This window comes from Lipomyces tetrasporus, assembly GCF_029532465.1.
Source record: "Lipomyces tetrasporus strain NRRL Y-64009 chromosome Unknown POJ06scaffold_2, whole genome shotgun sequence".
NCBI lineage: Eukaryota > Fungi > Ascomycota > Lipomycetes > Lipomycetales > Lipomycetaceae > Lipomyces > Lipomyces tetrasporus.
Window position 1 is genome coordinate 386,950 of NW_026611597.1, and position 27,990 is coordinate 414,939.

Here is a 27,990-nt window from a genome sequence, read left to right on the forward strand (position 1 = left end):
AATGGTTCCGTTGAGGATCCGATTCAACTAGGGACACGTTTACGAGTTAACATGTCAAACCATAAGGGTCTTACCAACAATAGCAGTTGAGTGTATCATGGAGCAAAACGAACGCTAATAACTAACGCAAATGGAGCACGTGCCTGTACGTTTATCACCAGAATACTATATCAAGTACATAAGTTGAACGCGCCGCGACCGTTGCAGCCGTAACAGCACATGTTCGACTCGTATATGGCGCCTTCCAAACCGCGAGTTGCGCTCCCAATTCTTTTTCCCAATACCTTCGACTTTCAATCCTCAACATTCACTCGCCAATATTCGATCTTGTGAGTGGTAACTAAATCAACCGAATATCTGAAGTTTAGTTATTACGGAGTGACCAAAAGTGCGACGATGGCACCGTCAAGGGTAAAGGAAGAATCTCCGGAGCTTGATTTAAAGCCTCGTGCACGCAAGCGCAGGTGGGATGTAGTGGCGCCGGACACTATTCCAGTCAAGTCCGAGGAAGATCTCGAATCGAAGCTGGAAGCGAAACTAGAATCAGTAGAAGCTGTTCCAAAGAAGAGGTCACGATGGGACGAGGTCGAAGCAACACCACGGAAGTCGCGCTGGGATCAGGCACCGTCATTGGAGGCTACACCGACTGGGGCTGCAGCAATGGGAATGCAGACGCCCTTGCACCCGTCTGTGAGTGCGGGTGGAATACCTATGGCAACTGGAAGTGGGCTTCTGCCGGATGAAGAGTTGGATCGATTATTGCCATCCGAGGGGTATATTATTCTGGAACCACCGGCCGGATATGTGCCCATCGTCACCCCAGCGAGAAAGTTGATGCAGACTCCGGCGCAGACTGGTAGCGGTAGTGGCTTCATGATGTTTGACGAAAATACTGCTGTGAGCGCAGGTATGGCGAAGCAAATTCCTACGAATATTCCAGGTGTTGGTGAGTTGCAGTATTTCAAACAGGAGGATATGAAGTACTTTGGAAAGTTGGCCGACGGCAGCCGTGAGTCGGAGCTGAGTATCGATGAGCTCAAGCAACGCAAAATTCTCAGGCTATTGCTCAAGGTAAAGAACGGTACGCCTCCGATGAGAAAAACGGCTTTACGGCAGCTTACAGACAACGCGCGGCAGTTTGGAGCACCCGCATTATTCGACCTGATTCTCCCGCTATTGATGGAACGCACACTCGAGGATCAGGAGCGCCATTTACTTGTGAAGGTCATTGACCGAATTCTCTACAAGCTTGATGATATGGTTCGACCGTTCACGCATAAGATTTTGGTCGTTGTTGAGCCAATGTTGATTGACGAAGATTACTACGCACGAGTCGAAGGTCGAGAAATCATTGCCAATCTTGCCAAAGCGGCTGGTCTTGCTCATATGATTGCAACCATGAGACCCGATATTGATCATGTCGACGAATACGTTCGGAACACTACATCGAGAGCCTTTGCAGTCGTCGCATCAGCTCTTGGAGTTCCTGCGTTGCTACCATTTTTGAAGGCAGTGTGCTCATCGAAGAAGTCCTGGCAGGCACGTCATACTGGGGTCAAAATTATTCAGCAGGTCGCCGTCCTTATGGGATGTGCCGTTCTCCCTCATCTTAAAGGTTTGGTTGATTGCATCGCGCCTTGCTTGACTGATGAGCAAGCCAAAGTGAGAACTGTCACTTCCTTGGCCCTCGGCGCTCTCGCTGAAGCAGCGGCTCCATATGGCATCGAATCATTTGACTCCGTGCTTGAACCTCTTTGGCTCGGGATTCGCAGGCACCGTGGAAAAGGTCTCGCGGCATTCCTGAAATGTATTGGATTCATAATTCCGCTTATGGATCCAGAGTATGCCAACTACTACACGAAGGAGGTCATGGTTATTCTCATACGAGAGTTCAACTCGCCGGATGAGGAGATGAAGAAGATCGTACTTCGGGTGGTCCAGCAGTGTGCGTCGACAGAAGGTGTAACGGCGCAGTATCTCCGGGATGAACTCTTGCCATCATTCTTTAAGAGCTTCTGGGTCCGTCGTATGGCTCTGGATCGTCGGAATTATAGGCAGGTTGTTGACACTACGGTCGAGCTAGCACAGAAAGTTGGGGTTGCCGAAATCGTCGAGCGGATAGTCGATGTATTAAAGGACGAATCTGAGGCGTACAGAAAGATGGGCGTCGAGACTATTGAGAAAGTTGTTGCTGCATTAGGTGCAACAGATATTTCCGAACGATTGGAAGAACGACTGATCGATGGTATATTGTTTGCGTTCCAGGAGCAGACTATCGAAGACAATATTCTCCTTAACGGATTTGGCACTGTTGTCAATGCGCTTGGTCTACGAACTAAACCGTACCTGTCCCAAATTGTATCAACAATTCTCTGGCGATTAAACAACAAGTCGGCCACGGTGCGGCAGCAGTCTGCGGATCTCATTACTCGGATTGCAGTTGTTATGAATAATTGCGGTGAGGATGTTCTTCTGGGCAAACTTGGAGTTGTGTTATACGAATATCTTGGTGAAGAGTATCCAGAAGTCTTAGGATCTATTCTGGGTGCTCTTCGAAGTATTGTCACCGTGGTTGGTATTTCTGAGATGCAGCCTCCCATTCGCGATCTTCTTCCACGACTCACTCCTATTCTGCGAAATCGACACGAAAAAGTTCAGGAGAACACGATTGATCTTGTTGGTCGAATTGCAGATCGTGGCGCAGAGTATGTCAGTGCCAGGGAATGGATGCGTATCTGCTTTGAATTATTGGATATGTTGAAAGCTCACAAGAAGGGAATCCGACGAGCTGCTAATAATACATTCGGTATGTAGTCGTCCTTAAGGATGGTTGTATAGTGATATGCTAATGCTAGAATAAGGTTACATTGCGAAGGCGATCGGTCCCCAAGACGTGCTCGTCACTCTTCTGAACAATCTACGTGTTCAAGAACGTCAGTCGCGTGTGTGCACGGCTGTTGCCATCGGAATAGTTGCAGAGACCTGTGCACCGTTCACAGTCCTGCCAGCTTTGATGAATGAATATCGCGTTCCAGAATTGAATGTCCAGAATGGTGTTCTCAAGTCGTTGAGTTTTCTCTTTGAATATATCGGTGAAATGGCCAAGGACTATGTTTATGCTGTGGCACCACTGCTTGAAGATGCGCTAATTGATCGTGACCAAGTTCACCGGCAAACAGCCGCTACAGTGGTCAAGCATATTGCCCTCGGATGTATCGGTCTTGGATGTGAGGATACCATGGTGCATATGCTGAACCTCCTTATGCCAAACATTTTCGAGACTTCGCCTCACGTTATTGACCGCATCATTGATGGTATCGAGGCTATCAGGAATTGCGTTGGTGTCGGTATCGTTATGAACTACACGTGGGCTGGTTTATTTCATTCAGCGAGAAAGGTACGACAACCGTATTGGCGATTGTACGATTCTGCATATGTGCAGAGTGCAGATGCAATGGTGCCATATTTTCCGCAGATGGAGGAGGATGAGTATAGGCGAAATGAACTGGACGTCTGGATTTAGTGCAACTTGTGTTTTAGATGGTGCCGTGCCTGTGATAATCATGTATATGACCATCGTGTTTGATGGATAGCAAATGGAAGTCTTTAGTTGCCAACATTGTATTCATTCGTTAGATCCTGAACTTAGTCTAAATCTCTTGCAGGTACTATCATAGCATGGAATAATATGCGCACTGCCGACCATCACCTACTCGGCTTCACAGTCCTGATAGCTGTCGCAATTTAGAATAGAAACTATCGATATCCAAGTACGTTCCTTTCAACCACCGTCCGAAGTTGCCATCATTGTTGTCCCGGTCAGTTGCTGGCGGCAATCTAAACTCACGGCGACTGTGGAGTACCCTTCTATTCATAAACAATGCAACATCCCCTGGTTTAAATCTAGTTTCAAACAGCTCTGACGTATTATATAGAATACTCTCAAACGCTTTAAACGCTCTTATAAACGTTCGGAATTCCACGTGATCTTCAGCTGTCTCAGACTTTGTGACGAAATGCTCGAACGGCGCTTGGAACGGCGGCGAGTAGTTCACACACTTTATCCGGACTGGGACATGCTCTGGTGTAGGATTCGTGTAGAAATTATCGAGCTCGATCAGTGGCCGCGTACAGACGTAATGATAGCCGTCGTTGCGATAGTGAAAAGTTATTGGGAACGTCGTGAGAGTGTAGAAAGAGATTGGGTCGACTTCGAGAAGCTTATACGCTACATGGAATGAGTCAGCGTAGACGGATTCTCCGCCTTCGGCGCTGTTGGCTATGCAGTGAAGAAGTTGTACTCCGGGTGGAGACTCGTAGTAGAGGAGATCCATATGGAGGGGGAGATTCTCCGACGTATATCTACGGAGCATTAGTCTGCGACTGAGAATGACATCAATCAGGCAACTCTCACGCAATATTCTTCGCGTCGGGCAGCGTAATGACATCCCACGACGTACCGTAGAATGTCTCCTTAATATATCCTATCTTCCTCGCGATGTTCTCAACCACAATTTCCAAATCACTGGTACACTCAGTCGTAGGAGCACCTGTTATAAATGCCAATCCCGTACTGTACAGTCCGAGAACTACATCTTTAAAAGCCTCGTCTTCTTTCATATAGTCATTGTATGATCTTGACACCAAATTCTCCTTTAGCGTCTTCGCGTCCCACAACATTGTATCGCGTGTAAATCGCCATCTATTATTATACCGCCACAAAGGCGACGCGAGCTGCTCTATTCGTTCTTGGGAATACACGCTCACATGATCCTCCGACCCTTGGGCAGTCCACGTTATTTCATATTCTTTGTTCTCGTTCGCTTGCACTGCGGACTTCGGGTGGACATCCAGCGGAATCTCACCAGTTGAGAAACGTTTCTGCTGCGTCGATGTGTCCACGCATTTACGGCAGGAGCACACGTCGCGAAGAAACGCATTATCAAAAGTAGCCTCTTTGAACGATATTTCATATTCATTGCCGGATATTTGAGCATTTACGGTTTCTTGTAAATTTTGGGCAACTGGAATAGTTGAGCAGCGGCGTAAGCCTTTGAGCTGCTTGAATATCACGCTATAGGCCGACCAGGATCCAGGACGATACAATGCTAATTGTCGAGAAAGGCAACTCAAACTGGATAGTCCAGACATCTTCCGGCAAATTCATAAAAATGTAACCACTTCTATGGTTTCTGAGAATATATAATTGCATTAGCTGTGTTGCCTTTGGCTGGAAGTTGGGAACAAACTTCCCGGGGAAAATCAAACATGCCGAGAATTGGCACGTGCAGACCAGATATGATCAGCCGCAAGCTCGCATGGAGAGAGTCAAAATACATACATTGTAAAATGCGTTCTAATATATCGAATGCCAATCCAATTCTAAAAGTATACCCCATGAACTAAAGCCCATAACTGACAATGAATAACAAATTACACAAGTCCTAGCAAAACAAACTGTATAGTACAACTACGGGACGACCCCGACCCGACCAAACAAATCGTAAAGTACAAAACCTACAAGATATTCTAGACGCTATCGTAACAAGTTAACTATGTACAGCTCCTCAATCTTTCAAGTCCGATGGACAACAGCAGGTTCACTGCTGACCAGTGGACACAGGAAGATCGTCAATTTCGTCACGCAACATCACATCCCATAATCTATACAATGGCCCGCTGGGCTCAACTATACTGTGCGGTGCGAGTTCTAGTGCCAGCGCCATATCCTCAGCGGTAATGATATTGTCATCTTCATATTGCTGTGTCCGTTGTGATTTGGCTTTACCACCTTTTGCGAAATCCGGACTTGGCTTGATTCCAGTCTCCCCAGTGCCATTCACGCCCTCTTTAGTGCTTGCATGAGCGATAAGCTGGGTTGATGCATTTGCTAACGAGACAAAGTGCGTGTCAGACAATATTTTGTGCTTTTTTGGGCGCACGCGATCGAGCAATTGCTGCAAGAAGTCTCTTAAATGATACTCTAGACCGGCCAATATAATATCTGGAACGTCATTCGCGATACCATCTAATAGTCCATGCTCATACGCTATTCCCAGAATTCGCGTTCGCAAACTATCTGTATCTGGGAGTTCAAATGATTCGGTCGCAAGTGGAGCCTGATAACTCTGTGTGATCTCTTGTGTAATGTCTACTATATGTCAGTAACATACACAGGATAATGGGATGGGTAAAATACTAGTTTTCGACTTCTCCTTCTCCTTGACACTTGGGAACCTGACAGATCTGGCTTGTTTCGTGAGAACGACTGTCGATGGTATGGGCCCCTTCTTCCCTGCGTCCTGCGCAATGGTCAGTACGGCAACGAAGGTAAAATATAGCAAACCGCTACACACACTGGTTATCGCTTTGATTCTCCTTCGCTCCCTTGGCGTAAATCCCATAATTTCAGATTTTAATCTGGCAACCACAGAATCTCCCGACTTCTTCGATACCCGGAATGGCGCGTCTCTCGACCGCATACTCCACGCCGGCAGCCCATTCGACGAGGGCGGCGGATCTCTCAACGCATTCGCCAAACTCGCGAGCAAAAATTGATTATGCATTCTCACCATACTCTTATCCAAAATCACTGATAGCTCGCGCTCGAGTTCAATTCGTGTGAGATGGCCCGTTAGGAAACTCGTGATGATTTCCCGGTACTGATCCCAGTGGGTGCCCAGCGTCCGTCGAAAGTCGTTCATCAGCGGCTCGATCTCAATTCTTCGTGCCGGTCGCTGCGGCTTTGACGGCGTGCTAGTCGCCGTGGTAGTACTTGGAGCGGCCGCGCCGCCAGACGGTGTGCTTTGCATTCCTGACATATTGGTCGTGCTTGCTGTTGTTTTCTTGGGAGGATGGGGCGACGCGCGAGAGACCGCGGATCCATTCACGGCGTGACTTGCTGCGGACGGTGTCGATGTCCGCGATGCAGCCTGCGCTAGCATCAGTGACAATCAATACTAGAGTGTCGAGGAGATTGTCGATAGAGGGACTGTCTGAATTGGGGGAGTGATCAAATGCGGGGGATATTGCGTCGGAAGTATGGGGTGTCCAAATGCGGGGAGACTGTCTAGAGTCGACTCATTCAGCTTAAATCACGATATATTCCAACTATGTAATCTACTTGAAGAGATGGCTCTTGTCGATGGCGATGGACCTCGAGCGTGTTGGAGATGTTGAGTTGAGTGTCACGTTCTTGCAAGCGCCAAAACTCATACCTACTTATAGTACAAGTGCAATAAAATATTCACGAATACACCTTATATCCAAATAAGAATGTGTAGTTTCCGCCTTGTTTCTGCCCACGTAATAGAGATCATAGTTTTGATATGAAAGGACATGAGTATCAATTAAATGTATTTTGTTAACAAGCAAACCAAGGACCCAAACAAATCCTTACGGGCAAACAGTCAAATGCAAAACGTACATTGTCACCTACAGCGCCAACTCCGGCTCATTTCGCACTAACAACCCATGCTCGCTAAGATAATTCTTGACATCTGCTACTTTATACTCGTTCCTGTGGAACATACCTGCACCAAGAGCTGCATCTGTATTCGTCTTTTCGAAAACTTCAAGGAAGTGTTCGGGCTTTCCAGCGCCAGACGATGCGATCACTGGGATCTTGACGGCGTCCTTGACGTCATTGATCAACTCTAGATCGAAACCTGAGTTTGTGCCGTCCTTATCAATGCAATTGAGTAGAATCTCACCGGCTCCCATCTTCTCGACTGCCGTTACTAGCTGCCGCACGTCGAGGTCTCGAAGTTCGCGACCGCCTTTAATTGTGCACTGATACCACGCGTACTCCTCGCCGTTGGGTCCCGTGTACGAAGTCCGGATAACGTGGTGTTTCGTGGCTTCAGGGGAGGAAACATATACTCGCTTCGGATCAACCGAAACGACGACGGCTTGTGCGCCATATGACCTTGAAATCATCTCCATTGCCGTCTCGCCCGACAAGACCTGCCCTCTTTCGTAAAATTGCTCGGCTGCGATGACCGCGTCGCTGCCAATAGAGACCTTATCAGCTCCTGATCTGAAATACACCGATGCCACGTCTAACGCACTAATTTTTGTGCCATCAGGATCTATTAAGTCCCTAATGCCACCACCGATTGTCAATGGTACGAATACGGTTTCGCTGGTTTTCCTTAAAACCTCAAGCATGGGCGTGTCCACAAGCGGACAATTTCTAAACGACGTAATGTTGAGAAATGTCACCTCGTCAGCGCCTTGGAGATAATATCGCTCCGCTACTTCAATAGGCTTTCCCAAATTGCGAACCTTCCCCCCAGAGCTCGCCGTCGCGCTTTTCTCACGAACGTCATACTGATCTCCCTTCGTAACAACCAGATCCCCATCATCATTCGTCCGCACATCCAAGCACGCAATCAGACGTTTCGTGAGGCCCAAATTCCTCTTCACAATCTCCGTCTGTAACGGCTGAGCATTCGATATCCGGTTTCCCTGCAGAAATGCCCGAAGCACGCGTAAACCCGCGACGCCGCTTTTTTCGGGATGAAATTGCGTGGCGAAAACGTTGTCCTTGCACATGGCCCCGACGAATTCCTCACCATTGTAGGTCCCGACCGCGACAGTCCAACCCTCACGTACAGGCACCTCGATGTCCGCGCGGTACGAATGCACATAGTAATACTTGCTCTCAGCACATAAGCTATACAATCCTTCGTCCTCGGTGTTAGTGAGCGATGCGCTATTCCACCCGATGTGCGGCACCGACTTAGTCGAATCGTCGAACTTCTGGAGTTCAGTCGGAATGATACCGATACCTTTCACGCCGGGCGACTCAGTCGAGCCGGCGAATAACGCTTGCAGACCGACACAGATACCCATTATTCGCCTTCCGGAGGCGATGTATGCGCGCAATGGTTCGACGAACCCACGGCTCCAGAGTTCGCTCACAAAGTGACCGAAGTTGCCGACCCCGGGAAACAATAAGATCTGTACAATTGTCAACGATTGCTTTCATGAGTATGAAAGAACCTGCGTACTTCTGCTTCATCAAGGCCGTCGCTTGGCTTCTTGATCCATTTTACTTCATAGTCTAGCTTTGTGAGAGCATTCGACAAAGATCGCAAATTCCCGCTCTCTAGATCTAAAACGTGCACAGTACCGATACCCATCTTTCCTTTTTATCTCTATATCTAAATAATCAAGTGTCCAATCTGGATACGAGGAAGTGAAGTGCGTGGTATGGTCAGCGGTCAGGTTGGCTTTCATCGAATTTTGGATGGGTAATTTATTCCTTCTGAGTCATGCACTGTTTGGCGTCCATGTTTAACGAAAAGCCCGCAGTTGAACTCATGTTCTCGGTAGGGCTTTGCCGAAGGGTGATGGCCATTTAACGCACTCATGTGTGTCATAAAATTGCATTTAGCCGTCCGGATTAGAGCACACCAATTAACATCCCAATTCTGCGTCAATTTAATTCCAATCTAAAACAAGCAGTAGCTACGGTACATAACCGTTCATAACTCCATCGTCTTGTACTTTGCACGTAACACGGGCCATTGTTTATTGTCAAGGCTATTCAATCCTCGGACTGCGGGTTAGGGCCATTTATGTCGCACGTTGACCGAATCGAGGGCCACGATGTCAATAACAACTGACCGTCTCAAAATCATTCAGTTAAAGTCTCGGTCCAAACCAGACCAGCGAGAGTGTAGATCGCGAGCAAGAGACTAAGTCCTGACGTATCACAATATGTACAAGTGCAGGAGAGGCAGATGGCGCCGCTTAGTCGGTCAGTGGATAGCTACTTGCGACCGCTTCAATTTGTACAGGAATTATCAAACAGGGACATTTCTGATCACAATTCACAATAAGAAAATCTCCGTCTATGTACTATACTTCAGATGTCGCACAGCAGTATCCCTTAGCTTTCCAAATCGCTACTTCGACATAGGCGGCAGTGAAAATGGATAACCCCGATTTTTCAATCTAAATATGAACAGCAGCAAACTGAAAAGGCACAACATCATTGTACACCAGGTCCCAATCGCCATGGTCTGCTTTGTCCGGTTGGAAATCCGTGGTGTTTTTGTGGCAAGAGAAATCGCGCCGAAGGCAAGGAACGCGTACAGCACGGCGATTGCCTGCGTTTCAAACCCATACTGGCTAGAAAACCCGGGTGCTATGTACTGCACGCCGCCGTTTCTATTGCCGGCGACATAAGGTGTGTGGCGGATGTTGTTGAACATGTGGCCGGAAGTAAACATGAGGATCAGTACGAGCGAGAGGCCGGCCCAGATCGCGCGGGACTCGATGACGGGGCGGATGAAAGGGTAAATATATTTGATGCTCCCGAGGCCGGCGAGGGCGAGGAGGACTGGCACGGCGAGTTTGCTGTAATCGCGCTGTCGGTGAATTGTGATATGCACGCCTGGGACGTGCGATTCGATAAACCTGATGACGGACCCGGCAACATCGGGGCTATTGCCATTAGCACCAAGTCGGCTGCAAATCAGTACCTATACGTACACTCCGACAATCTCGTAATTAAATGGCTGCACTGGACCCGCATTCTCACCAACAGTCGGCGCATAAACCCACAAATTCGGCGCCGTTTTCAACTGCAGCTTCTGAAATGTCTTCTGCCCATCCTTGAAGTCCAGCACACCAAAGTACAAGCCGTCACCACCCTTGGGATGCTCATAATGCCATGAATGAGCGACTAAGTTATAGTCCGGTGCAAATTCCCTGCAGAGATGGCATCCCATTTGCGGCGCCTCGGCGGTCAACAGTACGACGAGACCGTAGTCTCGCGGCGCAGAAATGACGGTGTCGAAATTCTGGTCGGTCAGTCGGATCACGCCTGGTCGCAGACTCGAGCCCTTGAGGAGTTTGTGCATGTATTGCGCATCGTATACCTCCTCGTTCTTCGCCGCCGCAGCAACCCCGACAATCGTAGTCAGTAACGCGAAAAAGAAAACACGCAATGTTGACCGCATGGTTGAGACTATCAGCCGATCAATTGAGTGCTGAGGTTTTGAGCCTGGTCGCGCCTGATGTCCTCGGGTCGCGAGGATGAACACGTTGGCGCATTCTTGTGTGCGATGAACATTATACGCTTATGCAACGGGTTAGGGTATTTGTTACCCGGCCTTGTTTATCACTCGTCGCTTATTGCATTAAGGTTGAGTTGGCATGGTAACCAGTGGCGGTTACCCTGCTCCAAATGCAAACAAACAATTTCATCTCTAATTCATTACATTCATGGAACCTCGGATCCCAACGGTCCTAACTATTATTCCGGGCTTTATTGACGGCGCTGCGATAAATACAGTAATGGCTGCCATAATAAAGCAGGACATAGCCGACTTGAACGAAGTAAGTTATCTCAGCTCAGTCTAGATTCGAGTTGATAGACAACTAAACGAAGCCCTAGACTATAAGACTGCTGCACATGCACTACCAGGATTCGATCCACGCAACGCAATTACACGGACTGTACGAGCACGATAGGTTATCAAAAATTCTGGCTGTGAAACTCGAACAGCAGAAATCTGAGCTTGACCTGCGACTTATGGAGCAGGAAAGTGAAGCGGCGAGGTTACACCTCAATGTTAAACGGCTTGAAGACGCCCTCAAGGATAGTACGAAAGAAAATGCGAAACTACAAAGTGATTTGACACTTAGTGAGAAACGGTATACCGCTCTCGAACAAACGAAGGAAGCTGTCGAGAAGAACGTAGCGGAGGCGAGAGAAGAGAGTGTGAAGGCCAACGTAGCTGTGGTTGAGAGTCAGAAGAAGGCGAATGAGGTTACGCACGAGAAGCTTAAGTTGATAAATGAAATCCAGACGTTGAACGATCAGATAAAGGGACTGACTGAAGGTGTGAATGCGCGGGATAAAGCAATAATCGAACGAGCCAGTCTGGCAGAGAGGAAATCCAGTGATTTGGAGAAACAGTTAAATGCGGCGGAAGATAGTACAAATAAGATCGAGAAAGAGAATGCAGTATTGAAGAAGCGCAACAAGGAGCTTGAGGGTAGATGCAAGGAGCTCGAAAGGAAGGTGTTGGAGACAGAGACAGAGTCACTGCGGGAACGAAACGCTGCTAGTAGGGCCGAGAAGAAAGAATTGAGGGACCTTGAGAAGCAGCACGGGGACGAGATAACGGAACTAAGGACGCAGCTGACCAGGCAGACTGCGCTAACGGAAAAGGCCGAGAAAGAACTAGCTAAAGTTAAGGAGCAGTCCCAGACAAAACTGGCCGTGTTGGAGAAAAAATTACAAGCGGTACAGTCAAAGCTCAAAAATACGACTGGAAACCGCGGAAAATCAGCTACGATCGAGGCACCGCCACCGCTGCTGTTCACACCTGAACGTGACCGGAGGCAACCGCAGAACGCTCGCTCGAGGGCGAACGCAGCTCCAGAGAAGCTGTTGGAAAAGTCGACCTTTTCAATGACACCTTTTTTGAATCGGCAGGCGAGCGTGATGCCGTTGAGTCCTGTGGATACGAACCGACAGGATGAGAAGTCGACTGAATGGTTGGTCGAGTCCGCGACTGATGAGTCCACGGAAACTACGTCAAGGAGGGATTCAGATTACGCTGAGCCTGCAAAGAAACAGCATTCGTCTAAAGCCGGAGTGTCGAAGCCAGACCAGTCTCGACGATCCACATCAACGGCAGCTTCGCTAGCCGCACTTGTTTCTGAGGAGTTAGGACACTCGACGTTGGCAGTTCAGCCAAAAAAGAAGAAACGGAGACTCGGAGTATCGCGCGGACCGACACTGTTTGACGAAGTGGAGGGCAGGCCGGAGACTGAGCCCAAGAAAGGAAGGTTGGACGTAGCAGGAGGCACGAAAATGGCTGTGCCGGTTGCGCAGAGGGCCTTCTTGGGGACAAAGACGATTAGTCCGTTGAAAAAGCGAAATGAAAAGTTGCGAGACATGTTTAAATTGTCGTGATTGTGACGCGTTTGGTGTACAGTATATTTAGGTTCTAGTTCCGTTGGCGTTGACTGCATTTTCGATAATCGGGATAAACTTGCCATTGTCGCTGTTGTCTAAATAAGTGGTAGTAGAAACGAAAATAGCTGATTGCCGGCACTTGTGTGGGCTTATCTATTATTTATCGTCGCTTAGATGCCAGAGAGCGGTAACTTCGTACTCGCAGCTGGGAGTCAAGTGGAGGACAAGGGTTGTACCGAAGATGACGTCATTGTCTCTCGGCTAAAAGCGGAGAAAGGGACCCGGCGCCTCGGCGTTCATAATTTCGCCGCCAAGTCCTGAGCGCCAAGCTCGTGTATGCGCTCTGGATTTGGTCTCCTTTACTGGCCCTCGACTGGGAAGAACCCATTCTTTACGGGCTATGACTACTAGATGGACATCGAATGTATAAAATGAAAGATGATGCCATACGACCTTGGAGTGGTCAGCCGCGTGATATGCTTATTCGGTAGTTGCTGCGCCTGAATGTCGATCCTGCCGAATGCCAAAAGTTATCGTTGCTCTAGTTAGAAGTTGCCATATGTAGAATATCACCGCATGCGCCGCACTTTGTGGCCCGATATCGCACTCGCGTGTGTGGCCATAATTCTAGCCCGTCTGTGTTTTATCAGCCCGGATCTGTCACGTTCGTCACACGGGACGCCTGACCAGGCAGCGATACTCGAACCGGATCTGGGTAGGAGGAGCGTTTATTTAGGCGAATGAGATTCGTTTTTTGGCGACAAAGGGTACACTACGACGCGACTCTGACTGGGCGGTATGTCTTGCCAATCCTTGCGATATTTGCAAATCTGGGCAGGATTCCCCGTCGCATCGCTTGTCCCGGGGCCATCTGAATGGCCCGCTGCGAACCCCGCCCCACCGGCAACCCCTCAAAGATAGTAACTTCCAATAATGCGCCGCTCGTTAGCAACTTCAGCGATATATGACACGCTCAGCGTGAGGGTTGATAATCCGCACTCCACGCTTGCGATCTGCGATACACTACCACGAGTTGTTCGGATGCGAATGTGGCATCACACAACTTGTTCGCTCTGAACTGTGTCCCCTATCATATGAAATCTGTACGCTGTTTTTCTCCATCTTCCTCCTGTTCGATCACTGTTCCTTGTTCTCTCTGTCTCGGTCTCTGATTTCTGTGTCCCACATATCCGACAACAATGTCCTCCTCGGTCGCCTCCTCGCAGACGAAGCCTACATGGGACGTCCGCCTTCGACATCACCTGGCGACCAGATTCTCGTCCCTTAAACCCCCGTCCAATATCCCGTTCGAAAATCCGTTCCACGTCCTTCGTCTGCTCAACAAGAAGCAGTGGCTCTTCTTCCTCGTCGCGCTTGCTGGCTGGACGTGGGATGCTTTCGACTTTTTTACCGTCTCGCTCACGGCATCTGCCATCGCAGAGTCGCTAAACAGAACCGTGACTGACATCACCTGGGGCATCACACTGGTCCTAATGTTGCGTTCCGTGGGTGCAATTATATTCGGTCTTCTCTCCGACAAGTATGGCCGCAAGTGGCCATTCATCTGGAACTGCGTACTCTTCATCGTGCTTGAATTGGGTACTGGTTTTGTTCAGACCTACGAGCAGTTCCTCGGCGTACGTGCTCTGTTTGGTATTGCTATGGGCGGTATCTATGGTAACTGTGCTGCCACAGCCCTCGAGGACTGTCCTGTCGAGGCCCGTGGGATCATCTCGGGCATGCTTCAGGAGGGATATGCGTTAGGCTACCTCCTTGCCGTCGTCTTCAATCGCGCGTTGACAACCACGACACCGCAGGGTTGGCGCTCACTGTTTTGGTTCGGCGCTGGTCCTCCAGCTCTAATAATTCTATTCCGCATGTGCTTGGGCGAGACTGATGCGTACATGGCCCAAAAGCACCTGGAGCGCCAGTCTCACAAGGCTGAATTCATGCAGATGGCAAAGGAAAGCTTCAGGAACTACTGGCACTACATGATCTACCTCGTGGTCATCATGGCCGGCTTCAACTTCATGTCTCATGGCTCCCAGGACTTGTACCCGACCATGCTGGAAGTCCAACTGGAGTTTAATGCGAACAGGACGACCGTGACAATGTGTGTTGCGAACCTGGGTGCAATCGCTGGCGGCATTGTGTTCGGACACCTATCCGACCATATCGGCCGTCGTCTCGCCATCATCATTGCATGCATTCTCGGTGGTGCGCTGATCTACCCATGGGCATTTGTCCGTAACGACGGCATCATGGCTGCGGTCTTCTTCCTGCAGTTTATGGTTCAAGGCGCATGGGGTGTCATCCCTATCTACCTCACAGAGCTTTCCCCTCCTGCCCTCCGCACGTTTATCGTCGGCCTCGCATACCAACTCGGCAATCTCGCGTCATCGGCCTCTTCCACGATCGAAGCCACAATCGGCACGCGCTTCCCCCTCGAGACTCAAGCAGGTGCGAGCGTCCAACGATATGATTATGCCAAAGTCATGGCTATTTTCATGGGCTGCGTGTTCGGATTCGTGCTTGTCGTCACGCTCTTTGGCCCGGAGAATCGGTCCGCGGACTTATCTGTTGCGAAGAAACAAGCGGACGAAGAGGATGCTGATGTCGAGAAAAATGCCCTGGCACAGCATCAAGAGACCCGTCTTGTGTAGTTAGGTTCTTTCGGTACTTTATGTCGAATGGCTTTGACTGGTTGGGAAAACAAGAGTTCGGCTTTGCAAGTCAGAGTATGATATCAAATCATTTAAGGTGGTTAATTAACATCTGCAATCTATTCGTGCGTCGGATAATCCATTATCTGTCCTTATCTGTGGACTAAGCTGATCTTTGTTGAATATGTAGTACATTGGTTAGCTGGATACGCAAATAATATGACTAGCCCCTCGCATCCTTCCCGCCGTGGCCGTTATTTGTCTAACACCGCGGCTGTAGATTTTCTCAATTAACACTAACTATTCGCTCTTATCTTCCATGGATGGTTGGCACCCAAACTTCCAAGTCATCCGGCTCGCTTATACCGGGACAAACCTTGTACATTGATATCCGGATGTTGTCTGGAATGTTGTTCGCAAGGCGATGGCGAGACGCACACACTATCGCATGCAATCGCTAATGTACCCCTCGACAACGCGCCTGTGGTTACGGAGAGTAGCAACAGACTTTTTACGTAGCTATAACATACTGTACCAAATTAATGATTGTTAAAATTATACGTCTAATATTCACTCTACATAAATTTGAATTCTTCTGTGTTCAACACTGCTCCAATGTTTGCTTCTGCACCCGCTTGGTTGGTCCATCCGTCTGCGGATGAAATGCTGCGCAACTTAGCTCCAAGTCCACCCTGTCGAGCACGTACAAGTATAGTTTCCAAATTCCAAGACTAACCTCAAGGAAAAGTGCGCGCCCAAGAGCACGATTGCGAAAGATGTGGAAGGTGGACGGTGAGGAAGTCGACCAGCAAAACATCGCGGTTGGTTGCCAGACAGACGCACAGCTTGGCGGGCCTAGCCGGTTGCCTGGTATCTTACAAGTTGTCGAACGTCAATGGAGTCGGACGGTTACTATATGTTACCGACAATCTTGGTTGACAGCTTCGCGACCCACCCAGCTTGGGTCGATTTCCGCTGGTGCCGACAAGGCAACATCCAATTATATATCGTCGCGTGCCAGTATAAGGACGCAACATCCTTTCAGTCCTTTCCACAGTAGGGGCTTTCGACCAAAACTTTTAATTGTACTCTATCAGTAAGATACCCTACCCCTCGAGAACAATTTAACAAAGATTTCTACGATTCGTAGCTGTCTCTGACAGCCGGCTGGTTTGCTGCTATTTCCCATATTGTTGGTTTCTTTGGTGGTTGGTACAGATGTAATTTACGACTTTTTGTAGCCTGTGCCGACTAGTTGGGTGATCAAAAAATTTCAAATAGAGGTGCTGTCTTAAATAGAATGGCCAAACCCAAGCATGTTTGGGTGTTCACGAGCCTGACTCGTCACCAAACAAGGCATATAGCAAGAGGTAAGAAGCTGATAATTTTCGTCTAAATTTAATAGCACACCCACTGGGGGCACCGACCTCCTTACTGAGCTCTATGGCATAATATGTCTCCATTTAATAATACTTTCCCTGCAACTCGGGGGCGTACTCATAATCGGCATAACCCAGTCTCGACTTTGGAAGATAGAACGTGTCACGGTTATACTTCGTCAGCGGAATGCCCTCCTTGACTTTAGCTACCAAGTCTGGGTTGGCAATGAAATACCGACCGAACGCGACCAACGAATCCGTATGCGCTTCAGCGTACGCTTTCGCGGTCTCAGGAGTGAATCCACCAGCCGCGATCCAGGTGCCTTCCCACAACTTGTGATACGGATCTGTGCTCTCGTTCTCCTTAGCCTCACGGTCCATGTTGCCTGAAGCCCGAGGCTCGACCATGTGGATGTACGCGAGCTTTGGATGGTTCTCCTGCAACTTTGACACGATGTACGAGAACTGAGGATAAGGGTCCGCCATACCCATAGACTGGAACTGCGAAAATGGAGAGAGTCTGATGCCGACCTTCTCGTCTCCGATGGCAGCGGCCACCTTGTCGACGATCTCGAGCGGGAATTTGGCACGATTCTCGACGGAACCACCATACTCATCGGTACGCTTGTTGGTCAAGTCCTGAATGAATTGGTCGACGAGGTAGCCGTGTGCGCCATGGATCTCTACGCCGTCAAAGCCCGCCGCGATGGCATTCTTGGCGGCGGTGGCGAACGCGTCTTCAAGAGCGTGGATTTCCTCGATTGTAAGCTCGCGAGGGGAAGGATATCCTGCTTCAACGATGCTGCTAGCACTGAAAACATCAGGCTGCTTCGTGCCTGGGTTGACACGGCCGAGAGCCCAAATCTGAAGGAAAATGAACCCCTTCTTCTCGTGCACGGCGTCGGTGACTTTTTTCCAGGCCGCAATCTGCTTGTCGGTGTAGATACCGGGAACATTGTTGTATCCGCCGGCGAGCGAATGAGCGTCAGTCGCTTCGGCGATGAGGAAGGTGCCAGGGACGAGGCAGCGCTGCGCGTAGTGCGCGGGCATGAGGTCTTCGAGTGGTGAGCCGTCGTCATCGTTGCGGAAACGTGTGCATGGAGCTAATGCAATTCGATGGCCGAGCTCGAGTTGGCCGAGCTTGAGGGGCTTGAAGATTGTGTCGGACATTGTGCGCGGGGTTATATTCTTCGTGCAATGGCTCAAACGGAAACACAAAGCGGAGGAATTGCTTTACTTATGAAGCTCGGGCAGACCGGCGGGCATCAAAAAAATATTTGTCAGTGTTCGGCAGTCCCCACCGAGACGAGAAAACGCACGGACCGACCCGGAACAGACCCGGAACAGCCATCAAACAGACCTTGGCCAACGTGCCGACTGTGCGCAAACGTTCATTGCCAATTCATCACCGATCAATTCATTATTAATTCCTTTACAAGCGGTATGTCACTTAAATACTACTGGGTTAAGTAAGGAACTTCGTGTACAAGGTAATTCGGAACTTTTTCGGAACTTTAACACCTTAGTGTTCACTTCGGTTTGTCGAATGATGCGGCGCAAGTTACTACTGGGAGCTGCGGCTCGAAAAGCCCTATAGCGCAGTCGAGGCTTGCACGAGTCACCGAATAATAATTCACTCACGACTAAAGTGTCCGATAAAAAAGATAGCCTTCGCTATCTCGTGCGATATTGATCGATTTGAAAATCAATAGACCTGACATAAGTAAACATAACAAGCTCATGCTATACTGATAATTGACTACTGTGCGATATGTCGAACACATAATTCGAGTTTCGAGAATACTACTCAATTCTGTGCAGGCATGCTTTCGATTGCGGAATGGAAAAAGACTTTCCAACTGTTGTCGCGGATTGGTAATCGCAGAATTTAGGGGTAGTTGTCTTCTAGAGATCATCTCGTCTTGCCCTAATCTTGCTAAAGCCACGTCCGACAACTTTATTGAGCGTTCGTACACATCAATCACGGTACGCCACACTTAAAAGCGAGCAAACGAATTATATTACAATAAACAATAGAGATTGCAACATGTAATTATTATATATTAACACATCATGAAAATGAAACGCATGATATTTCAGATCACAATACCAACTGCAGCGATAAAGCATGAATAAGTTACCCAATTTTACTTTTGCATTCGACAAACACGATATATAATCCATCATCGAAAGAAACCCAGGAGAGAAGCGGGAATATCGTTACACAATATGTTTAAACCGGTTTACCGCCTATCCATTCGCTCCAGCGCATCACCTCTTCCGGAATAACGCCCTCTCTTTTTGTCGGCAGTTTCTCCTTCAAGCACTCCGCAAATAACACAGCCGTACGCGGCTCGTTAAACAACGGGATAGCGAAGTCGATGGCATTTCTCCTCATAATATAGTCCTCGTCCAACAAATCTTCCGCCCGCGCCTTGGCGAGGTTGAACACGCTTCGAATGTCGTAATTCTGGAATACCTCGCGGAGCTTCCGCTTATCAGTCTTTGGGAATTCGATCAACGTAATCTCAATCGGCTTGCCGTCAAACGTGACGTCTGCGAGTGCAGCTTCAAGGTACTTGCGGACGGCCTTAGAGGCAACATAAACCTTGTAGCCCATTGGCGCAAGAATCTTGGCGACCTGGCCGAGCGGCTCGGCCTTGATGTCACCGCCGAAGAGGATACCGGATGGTGGAACGGGAAGCTTGAAATTCATAGTCGACTGCATAGCTGTCCAGTACGCCTCGTGCAAGTCGTGGCCAAAGCAGGCAACTTCACCAGTGGACGCCATCTCGACACCAAGGAAGGGATCAGCGCCCGCCAAGCGAGTGAACGAGAACTGGGGAACCTTGATAGCAACATAACCTCGCTTTTCAGCCATCAAGTCAACAGGCTCGGGGACGTCCTTGCCGAGAAGAGCTTTGGCGGCAATATCAATGAAGTTCACGCCCAAAACCTTCGAAACAAAAGGGAATGACCGAGAAGCACGAAGGTTGCACTCGATGACCTTCAGATGCGGTTCGTCGGGGTTCGCTGGATTCTCAGCCTTGATGATCTGCATGTTAAATGGTCCTGAAATCTTCCAGGCGCTTGCTACCTTGTCTGAGATCTCCTTCAAACGGGCAAGAGTTCTATTGTCAAGCGACTCGGGAGGGAGAACAAGAGTAGCATCGCCAGAGTGAATACCGGCATTCTCGACGTGCTCGGACACGGCGTGGACGAGAACTTGGCCATTGTGCGCGACAGCGTCAACATCAATTTCCTGCGCACCTTCAATGAACTTGCTGATAACCACCGGGTGATCAGGTGAAACGTCGGTTGCGAGTGTCAACTTCTCAGTGAGCTCAGACTCGTCGCGGATAACCGACATCGCGGCACCAGAAAGGACATACGATGGACGAACAAGTACAGGATAGCCGACAGTGTCGGCGAAATCCTTGGCAGCCTGGAGAGACGAAAGTTCTTTCCAAGCAGGCTGGTCAACGCCAATCGAATCAAGAATAGACGAAAACTTGTGTCGGTCTTCAGCCTTATCGATGTCCTTGGGATCGGTGCCGAGGACCTTACAGCCAGAACTCTGAAGCTTGAGCGCAATGTTCTGGGGAAGCTGGCCGCCGACGGATACCACAACACCCTTGGCATTTTCAAGCTCGTAAATATCCATGACTCTCTCGTATGATAGCTCCTCAAAGTACAAGCGGTCGACTTCGTCGAAATCAGTCGAGACAGTTTCGGGATTGTAGTTGACCATAATGGTCTTTTTGCCGGATTCTCGAAGAGCACGAGCAGTGCTGACAGCGCACCAATCGAACTCGACAGAGGAGCCAATACGGTAGACGCCAGAGCCGAGGACCATGGTACCATGTTCATCGAAGGTAATATCTGACTGCGTGGCATTATAAGTCGTGTACAGGTAGTTGGTGTCAGCAGGGAACTCCGCCGCGAGAGTATCAATTTTCTTGACGAATGGCATGATATCATATCCCTTTCGGCGAGCACGAACCTCTTCCTCGCTGGAGCCGACTGCGATCGCAATCTGCTTATCTGAGAATCCAAGCTTCTTGGCCTGTAGGAGAACATCCTTGGTCAGACCGAAAAGGGAACCAATGTTCTCAAGATCTTTTTGCATATTGACAATATTCATCAGCTTGTACAAGAACCACTTATCAATCTTAGTGAGCTCGTGAACTCGATCGACGGTGTAGTTCTCATGCAGTAAAGCCTGGCCAACCGCGAGCCATCGACGGTCGCTTGGGTTCGCCAGAGCAGAGTCGAGATCTTCGAATTGAGCACCCTGGAAGCCGATGAATGAGGGATCAACTTGACGAATTGCCTTCTGGATAGACTCTTCGAAAGTACGACCTATAGCCATTACCTCGCCAACCGACTTCATGGACGAGCCAATATCGCGCCTGACATGTTGGAACTTCGAAAGATCCCATCGTGGAATCTTGGTAACGATATAATCTAGAGATGGTTCGAAGTTGGCAGAAGTAGTCTTGGTAACGTGATTCGGTAAATCGGGAAGCGTGTGACCGAGAGCGATCTTGGCCGCAGTGTAAGCGAGTGGGTAGCCAGTAGCCTTGGAGGCTAGAGCAGAAGATCGAGAGAGACGAGCATTGACCTCAATGACGCGGTAGTCTAATCCATCCGGCTGAAGGGCATACTGGACGTTGCATTCACCGACGACACCCAAATGACGGATAATCTTAATAGCGGCTGTTCGGAGCATATGGTACTCCTCGTCGGATAGAGTCTGAGAAGGCGCAACAACAATAGAGTCGCCAGTGTGAATTCCAAGAGGATCGAAATTCTCCATATTGCAGACGGTGATACAGTTGCCAGCAGAGTCTCTGACGACCTCATACTCAACCTCTTTCCATCCCTTGAGTGACTTCTCAACCAAGATCTGCGGCGAGAGACTCAAACTCTGGGATGCCAGGTTTCGCAGTTCGGTGGGGTCGTTAGCGAACCCAGAACCCAGTCCTCCGAGGGCATAGGCGGATCGAACAATAATTGGATAGCCAACATTCTCAGCAGCGGCGAGGGCGTCATCAACCGTAGAGACAGCAATTGACTCGGCAATAGGTATGTTGATCTCTTTCAGCGCCTTAGCGAACAAATCACGATCTTCCGAAGTCTCCAGAGTCTTAATTGGGGTGCCAAGGACTTTAACTCCATATCTGTCGAAAACACCCATCTTGTCAAGCTGCACACCGACATTCAAGCCGGTCTGGCCCCCGAAGGTCAAAAGAATGCCATCCGGTCGCTCACGCTCAATAACGTAGGTAATATATTCAGGGGTTACCTGCACATATTAGCGTCTTGTGTGGCACAGCTGTCTTAACATGACGTACAGGGAGATAGTAAATCTCATCAGCCAAAGCATGAGAAGTCTGGTTGGTCGCAATATTTGGATTGATCAAAATCGACTTCTTGGACGCCTCCTGGAGAGCCTTGATGGCTTGCGAACCTATAGTAGGCCATTAGTATGTTGTCCCTGTCCACATCTGACTTCTTTGAGACGATCCACGCCGTAGCGTCTCTTGTGGTACGTAGTATGTAAGCAACACCTACCGGAGTAATCAAACTCGCCAGCCTGTCCGATACTCAAGGCACCGGACCCAACAACCAACACCTTAGACACTTCAACAAGACTTGGAGTTGATTCGGGTATGATAGTCGAAGCACCCTGATATGGGACTCTCTTGGCAGTGATCTCCAAAGCAGGTGCTGAATCTCTGCAGCATATTGCCGAAGAAAACTTGCGTGCCAATTTCAAAGCAGAAAGCTTCCGGGAGACGGGAAATGTCGACGACGCGTTTGACAGCCGGACCGCACGATGTGCAGTTCCGGTCAATGCCGTCGTTGCCTGCGTCCGAAGAAGTATTAGCCTCGGCATTTCTGTATTCCTTCAGAACTCTACTTGTTGAGATACGAGTCTCGAGATCAAGAAGAGCTGAATACTGGGCGATATTTGTAGAGGAATGAAATGCTGGGGCGATCGGAAACTTCTGATGATGTCGTGTGCTCCAAAATTTTTTCTGCCCCTCCACCAAACTCTCCACCTGTGATTGTACTAAACTTTGGCAGCTAACGAGCTACCAAGGATAAGCATCTCACTTATATGGTATCTACAATTCATATATTTTCTATCGAACTAAGTGAAAAGTAGAAAATTCATTTACTTAATAATTGTATATTAGTATTACATGCGCAAGTAATGACAACAAAGTTAACGCGTGTGATGACTAAGTGAGTCACCCTTTAAGGTTCTATATGCCATTGTTCCTTTAAGGCTCGGAGTACCACGTGAAAGTCCTGAATCATGTAAGGAAGAAATGAAATGTCTTTATTGAATCATCTACAGCTAGCAAGTAGCAATCGAGACGTGTCTTGATATATACTGACTAGTACTCCACAATCATAACTAGTTTGATATGGCCTCCGTTTTACAGATAGACGGTAAGACGGTTATATTGTCAAGTAGACTGGACAAGAATTTATTACAGAGCTAAAAGAAATGATAAAACCTGCAACTATGTAACAAGAGTTGCTATATAACACGACGATGAGATTCTGATAAAGAGTTAGAACTGTAAAATGTAAAGGAATCAAAAACGAAGAACCACGACAGAAGATCCTACAACATCATCGCCAAAGGTGACAACGAAAGTACAGTACGTAACAATCTGCAAACCCCCCGCCCTAGGAACCAAAGTCCCAAACCGAGGATTCAAGCAACCGATGACATCACTCATCCGCCAACCGAAACACAGAGTGTCGCTAACTGTCAGTAGATGGCAACCACAATGAGAGATAGAGGATATTCATAGAAATTAGAATCTGTGGGCATCGTCTCCAGCGCCGTGGCGGAAAAATACACGTACTTGGGGATTGAAAAAGTTGTTGTTTTCTCTGGTATAATTACTACTTTGAACTCTTACCCGATGTATGATACAGCTATGAAATCTTACTGGTTCTTATTATGGCGCATAAAATTCAGCGAAAAGTACCTAACCCTGGACGCACCTCTACCAAAAATTTCCAGCTCTGACGCAAGTCGACCCTGCTAGCTCAATTGGCAGAGCGTGAGACTCTTAACGATTGGTTTATCTCAAGGTTGGGGGTTCGAGACCCCCGTGGGGTGCTTTTTTTTATTAGCAAGAACAATAACCTTACGTGCCTTCGTTAAAGCGATTATATCGATGCGCAGTGCAGGTAGAATTCAAACAACGCCGGCATGCCATTTCAAAGGCCTTGCGTTAATTGATTAATTTTGACAGTTGAAGATATTACTGAAGCTCATGATGGTTGTCGCCCCAGCAAAAAAAAATCGCCCTGACATCTGCAGTTTCCGTTGACTTCTTAAAGGTGCGGGAGTGAGGAGTCCAACTCCAACGAATCCGCTTGTACCGTTCACACATCAACCTGTTCAATAATTTGCAATTGCTTGACGTCGAAATATCGCGCGAGCAACAAACAAGTCAAGCAACAGCCTGAAAACACAGCGCAGCAATCGAGCACGACTGCGGCGCCCCCGCGCTCACAACCGAGCCGCAATGACAATCCCTAGCCCACAAAATGCGCAATTTTGGATTTATGGTGCAGATTGTTGTTTGACTTCTGCGTTTGAGGCTTATATGTGAAAGATCCGACATAGCATAGCGACAACTTCGTAATTTCTTCAGCCTCTCTATAGGCTGTGTAAACGCGAGAACCTAGCGCCGGCAAGCACTTCCGCAAATCTGTTCGCACTACATTGGCTCATAACGTAGCATCAATTAGCAAGCATGTCCTTGGAATCAGCATTGGAAGAGGAGCGCTTGGAGATTCTAAAGCTGCTGGAGGCAAAGAAGCCGAAGGCCCCCGAGCCTCTACCTGTACACGCGAGAACCTCGCGTTCCGCATCGCCGATGCGGTCCCAGACTTCCAGGTCGAGCTCGGAGAGTCATGGAGGATCTGTGGGAGGGATTCCTTTGACTGGAGGAATGATTACGCCGTCGTCGCTCGTCAAAAACTTTCACAATCTCTCCCCTGCTGCTCAGGAGCTGCTACTGTCCACGACTGCTGTACCGGAGCTGATTACTGGATCGCAGCCACCATCGTCCTCGGACCGCCAACGGAGGCCATCAGCAGGGTCTATGCCGGGCTCATCATCAATGCTTCTACCGTCAGCTGGTCCTGAACTGGCACCATATCCGACGCTAGGAAGTGGTTCCTCCTCAATGTTGCTGCCGAGCACAGCCTCACAGCACCACCGCGCATCGTCATTTGGATCGTATTCAGATGGTGGAGCCCTGCGGAGGTACAAATCCGCGGATGACGAACCAGCCGGTCGAGTGTTTATGTCCCAATTCAATTCGCAGCCGCAATCATCTACTGCGACGGGTTCCCCCACAATTTCCCCCCAGATCTCCGGAGGTGGGCCGATGTCGCCAACCCTGTCAGCTTCCAGTCGGTCACACTCCCCCGCCTCTACACGGCGACCGTCGCATGTGCAACAACCAGAGGAGGACTTCTCTAACGCGTACCGGCGTCTTTCGGATGCTGCGTTGCTAAAATCTGGCGGTAAACTTGCAGCTTTAGCGTCGAAGCGGTCACCGTCATCAGATACTCGGCTGCAAATGGACGAAGAAGATGAAGGTGCCGTTGAATCGTCGTCATCCTCAGAGGAAGATGACGATAACTCGGATGACTCAGATATTGAGGAACAGGTGTCAAAGTTGGAGAAAACAAGCAACACCAGACAGCCACAGAGTTTGTTGGCGGCTATGGAAGAAGAGCGGAAGGCAGTCACCGCTGCCAAGAAGTATAGTGTCCAGTCACTGATTGCACCGCCACCACCCTCACATATTGATGGAGCGACATCTTACAAGCGGCATCTCATTCACCCAAAGACGGCCTTCGACCTGGTAGAAGACGCTACCAGTTCATTCAATTCGCCATATACATCAGACACTGAGGAGGCCATTGATATCAAGAAAGCCGTCAACTTACCATTTAAGGTTTCTGACATTGAAGCCAATTCAGCGGCTGGTCGAGTTTTGCGGACGGTGACGCGAGGAGATTACGAGACAATCAGCAAAAATCCACTGCTGAAGAAGCGTTCATATATTGTTGCCACCGATTCGTCTCCCGAGTCTATGTACGCCCTCGAGTGGACTATTGGTACAATTCTGCGTGATGGGAATCTCATGTATGCCGTATATGCCATCGAAGAACCTGAGGATATGCCATCGCCGCCATCAACGCCAACACCTGATGAGTCGGCTGCAGCCTCCGCGTTGGAACAGGAGAGAATCACCGCGGCAAAGGAAATTACGTCGGTGATTGTAAAGTTACTCAAGAAGACTCGGCTGCAGGTAGAGTGCGTCGTGGAGGTCATGCACTGCAAGTCTCCAAAGCATCTTCTTTGCGATGTGATCGATTACCTCTCACCAACTATGGTAATTCTTGGATCACGTGGTCGGTCAGCATTGAAGGGTGTTTTGCTCGGTAGTTTCTCGAACTACCTGGTAACAAAGAGCAGTGTTCCGGTCATGGTCGCACGAAAAAAGCTCAAGAAGTCGAAGCATCATCGCGGTCCCATGCCGAAGTTCAGCAATAACCTGAGAGAAGGCGTTACGAGTTTGAGTTTGGCCAAAGTCGATTAGTATTTGCATTGTATATTTCCGCATGTAAACAACTTGGAAACGGCGTAGTAGACAGGATAGTAGGATGGTACAGGAGTAATTTGATCTCTTTTTCGCATGTAAATTATTTTTCTACTTTGCGTTGTTAAGTCATATGTATTGTACATTCTAGCCTTTTTGGTTCAATTGTGATCTGTAATACATGACTCCAACAACCCAGCATTTAATCATCCGATTACTTATTCCTATCCCAAACACTCCTTTTCTTCCTCTTGACAGCACCATAGATATCGCCGGTACCGAGACTCCAGTTTTCGCCCATGAACTCATCTTGTCGGTTCTGCTTCCGCTTGTTCTTTCCTTGATCTTGTAACCGCAGAAAATTCGCTTCTTCATAGCCACGAACCCTGTCTTCGTTCGCCTGTGCCCGCTTCGTTCGAGTACCACCACGACCGTGTTCAAGAACGTTGGCACCAACAGACGGTGCAGCCTCTGGTGCTGTAGATGTAGTCTCTTCCAGATATTCCTCAAGTGCTTGATTCCTTTGCATCCGTTTAGTTTGCTTTGTTGCTGCTTTACCCTTTGTTGATGTAAGTTTGGTGGGGTTAATTTTCGGAGGCACATATTTCTTCGTTGACAGACTGGACTTCGAGGACGACTCCGTTGGGGTGCTAGCTATCAATAGGCTTGGTCGCGGCTTGTAGGAGAGCGGTAGATCGTCTTCCTCCTCGTCATCGTCTGCACTCGCCGCTCTTTCTGATCCCGACCTCTCGTCATCGTCGCTGGAATTTTCCCTTACACTAGCATCGCTGTGCTTTGTACTTGCGGCGGATGCAGTCCGCAATAGCTTCTGAATCTGATACTCTATCTTCCTTTCCAACGGTCGTACGCCTCGTTCAAGGATAACTCTGTCGGTGACTAGTAGCTTTCGGATAGCCGTGTCCATTTGTTTCGAATCCATACGGTCCTCCTCTCCGTCCTGCATGTGCGGTTCGTTTGCAGCCTCGTCGCCGGCGACTTGCGCCAGCGCAAACAGCAACCTCAATCCAAGATTATGAACATAGCTAGCGATAGTATCTGCTTTAAGCCCAAGCAAGGATATTCCCGGAGAGCCTTTTCCGAGATTTGCAAGATCTCCTGAATTTAGAAGAGTATCAATGCTTTTCGAGGTTGCGTCGACTGATGAGATCACGGTCTTTAAACTAGAGACAAGCTCTTCCGTGGGACTCTTCTCTAGATCCGTAGCCGAGCCGTTCATTCTGAGAATGTCTTCACTTGCTACGCCCTTATGGGATTTTAGCAATCAAACCGCTTTTGGCAACAGCGAGATGATGGTTGGTTTTGTAAAAGTTTTAAGGCCAAGCGTAGAA

At 48.8% G+C, this 27,990-nt stretch overlaps 11 protein-coding genes and 1 non-coding gene across 12 annotated transcripts; 5 read left to right on the forward strand and 7 right to left on the reverse strand.

Moving 5' to 3' along the window:
* The first annotated feature begins 47 nt into the window (after positions 1–47).
* POJ06DRAFT_51215 (armadillo-type protein) lies at positions 48–3,770 on the forward strand. The gene is made up of 2 exons (XM_056191141.1): positions 48–2,806; positions 2,862–3,770. Exons 1-2 carry the CDS (start codon positions 397–399, stop codon positions 3,521–3,523), a joined length of 3,072 nt encoding a protein of 1,023 aa, XP_056045985.1. The 5' UTR covers positions 48–396; the 3' UTR covers positions 3,524–3,770.
* POJ06DRAFT_51208 (uncharacterized protein) lies at positions 3,622–5,313 on the reverse strand. The gene is made up of 2 exons (XM_056191140.1): positions 4,415–5,313; positions 3,622–4,362 (listed from the first exon to the last, which is right to left on the reverse strand). The coding sequence occupies exons 1-2, from the start codon at positions 5,149–5,151 to the stop codon at positions 3,720–3,722; spliced, it is 1,380 nt and encodes a 459-aa protein (XP_056045986.1). The 5' UTR covers positions 5,152–5,313; the 3' UTR covers positions 3,622–3,719.
* On the reverse strand, positions 5,234–7,166 carry POJ06DRAFT_244961 (transcriptional regulator of RNA polII, SAGA, subunit-domain-containing protein). Its single transcript, XM_056186571.1, has 4 exons — positions 7,124–7,166; positions 6,357–7,069; positions 6,200–6,302; positions 5,234–6,151 (listed from the first exon to the last, which is right to left on the reverse strand). The coding sequence occupies exons 2-4, from the start codon at positions 6,942–6,944 to the stop codon at positions 5,601–5,603; spliced, it is 1,242 nt and encodes a 413-aa protein (XP_056045987.1). The 5' UTR covers positions 6,945–7,069; positions 7,124–7,166; the 3' UTR covers positions 5,234–5,600.
* A 169-nt stretch (positions 7,167–7,335) lies between these two features.
* On the reverse strand, positions 7,336–9,276 carry POJ06DRAFT_205767 (uncharacterized protein). Its single transcript, XM_056185364.1, has 2 exons — positions 9,015–9,276; positions 7,336–8,964 (listed from the first exon to the last, which is right to left on the reverse strand). Exons 1-2 carry the CDS (start codon positions 9,144–9,146, stop codon positions 7,435–7,437), a joined length of 1,662 nt encoding a protein of 553 aa, XP_056045988.1. The 5' UTR covers positions 9,147–9,276; the 3' UTR covers positions 7,336–7,434.
* Positions 9,277–9,440: 164 nt separating this feature from the next.
* Positions 9,441–11,049, reverse strand: POJ06DRAFT_205768 (uncharacterized protein). The gene is made up of 2 exons (XM_056185365.1): positions 10,504–11,049; positions 9,441–10,455 (listed from the first exon to the last, which is right to left on the reverse strand). The coding sequence occupies exons 1-2, from the start codon at positions 10,971–10,973 to the stop codon at positions 9,915–9,917; spliced, it is 1,011 nt and encodes a 336-aa protein (XP_056045989.1). The 5' UTR covers positions 10,974–11,049; the 3' UTR covers positions 9,441–9,914.
* A 171-nt stretch (positions 11,050–11,220) lies between these two features.
* Positions 11,221–13,230, forward strand: POJ06DRAFT_51324 (uncharacterized protein). Its single transcript, XM_056191143.1, has 2 exons — positions 11,221–11,352; positions 11,411–13,230. Exons 1-2 carry the CDS (start codon positions 11,239–11,241, stop codon positions 12,938–12,940), a joined length of 1,644 nt encoding a protein of 547 aa, XP_056045990.1. The 5' UTR covers positions 11,221–11,238; the 3' UTR covers positions 12,941–13,230.
* A 684-nt stretch (positions 13,231–13,914) lies between these two features.
* On the forward strand, positions 13,915–15,994 carry POJ06DRAFT_287742 (major facilitator superfamily domain-containing protein). Its single transcript, XM_056190275.1, has one exon. The coding sequence runs from the start codon at positions 14,143–14,145 to the stop codon at positions 15,604–15,606; it is 1,464 nt and encodes a 487-aa protein (XP_056045991.1). The 5' UTR covers positions 13,915–14,142; the 3' UTR covers positions 15,607–15,994.
* Positions 15,995–16,887: 893 nt separating this feature from the next.
* Positions 16,888–18,391, reverse strand: POJ06DRAFT_51343 (uncharacterized protein). The gene has a single exon (XM_056191145.1). It carries the CDS (start codon positions 18,153–18,155, stop codon positions 17,070–17,072), a length of 1,086 nt encoding a protein of 361 aa, XP_056045992.1. The 5' UTR covers positions 18,156–18,391; the 3' UTR covers positions 16,888–17,069.
* A 668-nt stretch (positions 18,392–19,059) lies between these two features.
* On the reverse strand, positions 19,060–23,048 carry POJ06DRAFT_51341 (uncharacterized protein). The gene is made up of 3 exons (XM_056191144.1): positions 22,563–23,048; positions 22,343–22,458; positions 19,060–22,293 (listed from the first exon to the last, which is right to left on the reverse strand). Exons 1-3 carry the CDS (start codon positions 22,885–22,887, stop codon positions 19,219–19,221), a joined length of 3,516 nt encoding a protein of 1,171 aa, XP_056045993.1. The 5' UTR covers positions 22,888–23,048; the 3' UTR covers positions 19,060–19,218.
* A 1,003-nt stretch (positions 23,049–24,051) lies between these two features.
* Positions 24,052–24,135, forward strand: POJ06DRAFT_t12. Its single transcript has one exon. It is a non-coding gene; the product is annotated as a tRNA-Lys (tRNA).
* A 564-nt stretch (positions 24,136–24,699) lies between these two features.
* On the forward strand, positions 24,700–26,748 carry POJ06DRAFT_51371 (uncharacterized protein). The gene has a single exon (XM_056191146.1). The coding sequence runs from the start codon at positions 24,779–24,781 to the stop codon at positions 26,639–26,641; it is 1,863 nt and encodes a 620-aa protein (XP_056045994.1). The 5' UTR covers positions 24,700–24,778; the 3' UTR covers positions 26,642–26,748.
* POJ06DRAFT_51372 (uncharacterized protein) lies at positions 26,749–27,955 on the reverse strand. The gene has a single exon (XM_056191147.1). It carries the CDS (start codon positions 27,876–27,878, stop codon positions 26,856–26,858), a length of 1,023 nt encoding a protein of 340 aa, XP_056045995.1. The 5' UTR covers positions 27,879–27,955; the 3' UTR covers positions 26,749–26,855.
* Positions 27,956–27,990: the final 35 nt, after the last annotated feature.